The sequence below is a fragment of the Eptatretus burgeri genome, chromosome 12, assembly GCF_056783735.1.
Source record: "Eptatretus burgeri isolate ZD-2024b chromosome 12, Ebu_testis_v1, whole genome shotgun sequence".
Lineage (NCBI taxonomy): Eukaryota > Metazoa > Chordata > Myxini > Myxiniformes > Myxinidae > Eptatretus > Eptatretus burgeri.
Window position 1 is genome coordinate 69001063 of NC_140972.1, and position 6280 is coordinate 69007342.

The 6280-nt window shown below is 42.2% G+C and overlaps 1 protein-coding gene across 1 annotated transcript; it reads left to right on the forward strand.

The window, feature by feature from the left end:
- Positions 1 to 2592: 2592 nt before the first annotated feature.
- On the forward strand, positions 2593 to 6280 carry LOC147015864 (uncharacterized). Its single transcript, XM_085849130.1, has 3 exons — positions 2593 to 5142; positions 5439 to 5508; positions 6135 to 6280. The coding sequence occupies exons 1-3, from the start codon at positions 3241 to 3243 to the stop codon at positions 6278 to 6280; spliced, it is 2118 nt and encodes a 705-aa protein (XP_085705256.1). The 5' UTR covers positions 2593 to 3240.

Genomic DNA, 6280 nt, shown 5'->3' on the forward strand with positions numbered 1-6280 from the left:
GAAGTGAATCGATGACGTTAACCATGCCACATTATTTATTAAAATATCCAGTTTTGTGTAAAATCGCTGGTTTGACATGAACTCATCCTGGGAGTTGATTCTTCATTGTGAGATTCAGTGAGTGTGACGTGTGAGTGTTATTTATAGTTTTGGTTACCATGGTAACATGTGTGTATTTCATTTACCACTCATTTTGGGACTCAAATGGTGTCATGTCAAAAGGTGTGGGACGGTTAACCTGTCGATGACGTCACAGTGGACATTTTACACGATCCGGTTTCTCAACGTCACGTGACATTACTGGACATAGTACGTCCATATAACTTTTTGGGATATCGTGCCAGATATCGTTTTGACCCCATCTCTGAATGGTGAAGAATGATTTAAAAATTAAAATAAATTCTCCATTTCTGTATCCCGATCCGATCAATTCGTTCTCTTCAAACACCAGGAACACTGACGTCACTGAGGTTGTTTGACGTCACAATGACAATTCCAACAATACATAAGGTAGAGACGTATTGTTGAAACGTCAGTTGGAGGATCGACGGACGGCAGAGATGTTGGTTCTTATCGCGCTCTTCGTGCTGGTCGTCGTCGGTGGGACATCGCGACCTCCGCAGCAGGTAAGTGGGGATTGTAAGAGATGACGGACTCGGGAAGGAACTCAACACGAAAGTGGGGATTTGTAAGATACCCTCGGGGAAAGGTACACACAAACTGTCACACGTTGGTACTTTTTCAAGTTGGTAAACCGGATACATTTGTGATTTTACAGGGAACCTGTTTGGGACATTTTCTTTTGTCTTATCCGAGTTTAATTTCATTGTAATCGGATCCATTTATAAAAGCTGTCATCCTTGTGCACCAGATCCAGAATATCCCGTCACAATTAGGACAGCCGGCTTAACGTTCTTTCCCTTCAGAGACCAAATTAAGATGGTTGTCTTGTCCAATGGCAATATTTGGGAGAAGTCAAAGATTCCTGGAGTAGCGTTTAAAAAGGAGTAGGCCAGTGTGTGTTGGTGCACAGTTTAAATGCCATATTTAATCTTCCTTGTCTGTCCTTTCAATGGTTGCGATCTCTCATTGCCATGAGGATGTGATGAGGAATACAAAAGAGAGTTTATCTTTAGTTAGAAACTGCAGGTTTTGGGTTAACTTTACTCACCAAGCAAAGTTGGAATTTTCCCTTCAAGAAGGTCCTTCATGGTCTAGTCGATGGAGGAATCTTCAGGGGACACTTTACTCATTGGTGGACGTTAAAGATCCCACGGTGTTTCTCACAAAGAGTAGGCGAGTTATCACCAGCATTCTGAACAAATCACAAATTCCTTTCAAACCCTTTTACAAAACTGTTCTTGTCAAACATGGTCACAAAACGAATGTACCCAGTGTGAGTAAAATGACACCTTCATGCTGGAGAGGATTGAAAACGGGATGATGATGATGATGATGATGATGATGATGATGATGAGGATGATGATGATGAAATGTACCTTGAAAAGTTGGGTCTAACCCCTTATCTTTAACAAATGATAAATTCTCATACATTCCATGACCCGTTGTGTTTGTACTCGAAAAAAAAAATTTCACCAACATCTTGTTCTTTGTCACGAAGTTTTGGATTCTGTTAAATAATTGTAAATATATTGTTTAGTTTAATTTGAAATGTAATAAACTTTTCTCCTGTCCCTGCCCTTTTCCATGTCCATAGATTTACCAGAATGAGGCTGCGGAGGAACCATCGATCTCCACATTTTGTGATGAGGTCTTCGTCTCCATTGCCATCTTCTTATTTGTGGTGGTGATATCGTTTCGACCATCGTCGTGCTTCAATATTAAGAAGAGGCACAACAAAAAGCCCCACGTTCACTGGCAAGGAACACAAGTGACATTTTCATCAATATTATAATTCCTTCATCCAAGGGGACAAGATCGCTCAGGAATTTTAAACGAATTTACATTTAATTTTCACAAATAACGAGCAGAGTACCCACCCTCTGGGTGGGTCGAGTTTGAACATTACTTGCTGAAAAAGTGAAGTCTGTGTTTTCAAGAAGACTGTTGATGTTTGTGTGGTGTGTGTTTAAAAGGTTCTCGATGGTTTTCAGGTCTAAAGGGTATGTTCCAATTGAAGTTAGGGTCGAAGGGGTTGAAAGGGTCCAGTTTCTCAGGCTTGTAAAAATGTTCTAACAAGGTTAACTGGTCTAAAGCTCGAAGTTGTCAATTGTGAAATCTGTCTGAAAGGTGTAAAGGGTCCAAATTGTGTGAAGGTCCAAGGGGTCCAAAGGGACTTCAGGGAAGTAAAGGTTTATAAGTTTCTGTGGGGTGAAATGGTTAATGGGTTCCAAAAGGTGAAGGGGTCTAAAAGGTCTTCAAGGGTCATGGGGGTCTTTACGGTTTTGGTGCACTGAGCGATCTTGATGTTCTTTGGGATTTTATCATTATTTGGGGGTCTGAAAGGTCATGGGGGTCTTCAGGATCTTAAGAATTTTCGGAAAGGTTCCTGTTATTAACAACGCTGACATTTGGTTTGTTCAACATTTTGATAATCCTCATACTCACCTGGAGCATCGGTGTCACTGCCTAAGCAGGATCCTGAGCAAGGGTTACACGAGATGTTTTGCCATTGCCTTCCCAGCAGTAGTTTTGGCAGGAATTTGTAAATTGGCCATACTGCCACCAATAGCGCGCCCACACTTCATTCTCAAACATCACCGTGGGGATCTTTCACGTCCATCAACTGATGGCAGACGGGACACCCAGTTTAACGTACATCGGAGGAACGGCACACACATTGATTATTCACCCAGTCGGTGAAACACTCAGGATGCTAACCCAGGCTAGTGAGACAGCTTCGAGTCAAGTGTGCGTTCCTGGAGGCCATCCTTTCAGCCCAGGTCATATCTTCATGCATTTCTTCCGGTTAAACGTTAAACTTTGCCTGCATGTGGAGCTTTTGAAACGCAGTGTGTGAGAAGGGACCGCTAGAAACGGGAGACAGCCGAACGTGCGACCTTACAAACATATGGACAGACACCACACTTCACATTATATAATAGTTACTGTACTTCATTTTAGCTCAAACTGATAAGTATTGTGTCTGTTTCTTGCAGTTTTGGATGTGGCCGCAAACATTTAAAGAACAAAATTGGAACGAAAGAGCAGCCGTTGCTCGAGGAGGTTCCAAAAACAGAAACAGTGGAGCTGCAGGATGTAAAGGAACAGGATCAGAGGATGATGTTGTGGCAGAGAGAGAATGAAAAACTACAGGAGATGGGGGAAAAGTTGCACCAAAAAGAGGAAGAACTGAAAGAAAGAGAACTGTTAGTTCAGCTTGGAGAGCAAACAGTTCAGGAAAAAGTTGTGCAACAAAAATATGAGGAAGAGGAATGGACGAAAGAGAAAGAAAAGCAGAACGAAATCGAAAAAGAACAGCAGAGGAAAAGCAAGGAAGAGGAAATGAGAAAAAAAGATGAAGAGGAGAAGATAAAAAAACATAATGAAGAGCTAAAGAAAAGAAAGACGGCAGAGTGGAGGCAAATAGAGGAGGAAGATCGGAGAGAATTCCAAAAATTTGTGCAATGGAGGGAATCAGTGTATCAGAAGCATACACGTGCATGGCTTGAGATCGAACGAAAAGAGAAAGAGGTTCTCAAGAGTGAGTACATGGTGGAGAAATTACAGAAAGGGATTTCTGAACTCGAGGGAATGGAGCAGGAAAAACGGGTTCAATTCGAAAAAAGGAAGATGTTAAAAGAAGGGGAAATAAAACATAGAGAGATTGAGACATGCCGGCAAGAGGAAGAGATTAGAGAACGAGAAAAGGATGTTGAGAAAATGGAGAGAATGTTGAACCAACGAGAAGAGGAGGAGCGTGGTCGGCAAGAGCGATTTTTAGAGACCAAAAAAAGAAAAGAGGAAGAGTTGTTCCGGAGAGAGAAAGAGGTACATCAGCTGGAGCAGGAGATTTATAAGAGGGAAAAAGATGTGCACTCTCGGGAACAAGAGGTTTGGCGAAGTGAGGGGAAGGAGGAAAAACGACGAGAGGAGGAAGAACAGAGACGAGTGGAACAGGAAAACCGGAGACGACGAGAACAGGAAGAACAGGAACAACGAGAACAGGAAAACCGGAGATTAAGCGAGGAAGAACAGAGACGAGTAGAACAGGAAAAGCAGAGACGACGAGAACAGGAAGAACAGGAACAACGAGAACAGGAAAAGCAGAAACCACCAGGACAGGAAGAACAGAAACGACTTGAACAGGAACAACTGACATTAAGTGCAGAAGAAGAAAGACGACTCAAACAGGAAGAACAGAAACGACTGCAACAGGAAGAACAGAGACAAATAGAACAGGAAGAACAGAGAGGACGAGGACAGGAAGAACAGAGACGAGTGGAACAGAAAAAAGAGACAGTAACTGATCAAGAACTCAAAAAACCTTGTCAAAAATCTGACGAGACCAACGAGGAGGCAGAAGCAAATGTTGATGCAGAGGAGGCAGAACATGTGCAAAAGATTGCTGACTGGAAACTGCATCGACAGCAAAAACGGAATGAGAATGTCATTGAGTGGTCTCAAAATTGGAATGAGAAACAAAGGGTGAAGCAGCAAGAGAAACAGCTGCTCAAAGAAAAGGAAAAAAAATTCAACAAACAAATGAAGAAGCAAAGACGGGCAGAAAAGAAAAGTACAGAAATTGAACTGAAACCCCATGGTGTTGGTGTGATACAGCAACAACAGAAGCCTCGCCATGATAGCGAGCCACAACAACAGAAGCCTCGTCATGATAATGAACCACAACAACAGAAGCCTCGCCATGATAGCGAGCCACAACAACAGAAGCCTCGCCATGATAGCGAGCCACAACAACAGAAGCCTCGCCATGATAGTGAGCCACAACAACAGAAGCCTTGCCATGATCGCAAGCCACAACAACAGAAGCCTTACCATGATCGCAAGCCACAACAACAGAAGCCTCGCCATGATAGCAAGCCAGAACAGCAGCAACAGCAAACACAAGATGTTGTTCAAGGGTTCCAGCAGGAACAGAAGCCTCATTCTCATCAAGTGCTGCAACAGCAGCAGAAGCAGCATGGTGTTGAAGGGCCCGGCCATATTCAGGACCTTCAACAGGTAAGCATTCTTACAGGTAAACACTTGATTTGACGAAGAATAAAATCCTCAATTGTAGAGATAATTGTGATTATAATTGTGGTGGGAAAGGTAACTTATTGGCACGGTCATCTCCACGCAGGATAAATCACAAGTATTTTAACTCCCCTTGATTGGATTAGATCAACGAATTCACCTTTTCACTGATTACCTGTTTTATCAGTGATTTTCATTCTGTGCCACATCCTGAACAAGTTATCAAACTGATGAACATATCAATGTATTTAATCTTTCTTATTTTTATTGTTTTTCCAAAGACCCCTCAGAAGAGACGCCCGTTCCCTCCTCCGCCGCCATCATATGTCAAACCATCCTACCGGATGGAACGTAAGTTACCAAGCATCTTACCTTACAATACACGTTATCCGAAACTTTGTCTAAATTAGATGTTCCTCACCTCCATCATGCCCCATTTCGTCTGTGCTTCAGAAGTGTTGAAAACAAATCAATATTTTGCTTCACTTGAAGCCAGACAAGCACCAAACAAATATTACAATTGGTGGAAGTCTGGGATGAGTGTCAGTGATTCCACACAGTAGTCATTGTGAACACCTGGATGTTCATTAAAATTAATTGTTTGAAAAATCGAAATTTTTATTAAAACCCACTTTCATTCAGTGATGAAAGACTTGAGCTCTCTTCCATGAAGCACTCCATCATGGTTCACTTCTACGTCATCAGATGAGGTTTCGTTATTTTAATTCGGACAGTAAGTGGGGATTTGTGGGCTCTGTATGAAGCACAGGAATGATGGAACAAATTGCAGAAATTCCCTTGTAAGTGAAATAAAACATGAACTGAAATGTAGAAAATGAGGGAAAGGGAGAAACACAGAGATGGAAAGAGAGAGAGATATTCATTCCAAGGTTGTGATGGAAGGCAGGACAATGATGGAGATGATGATGACAATGCTGTTGAGTGGTTTTGACTTCCTTTTGTTGATGTGTGTGCAGAGGAAGAAGTCATATTTATGGCAGCTGGAGAGGAAGATGCCATGTTTGGCTGTGATTCCCTCATCACTCCTTCATGCAAGCTCTCCAGGAATGCAAAGCGATTCACCAGGCTCATGCAGATGGCTGATTCAAGCTTTTTCAAATGA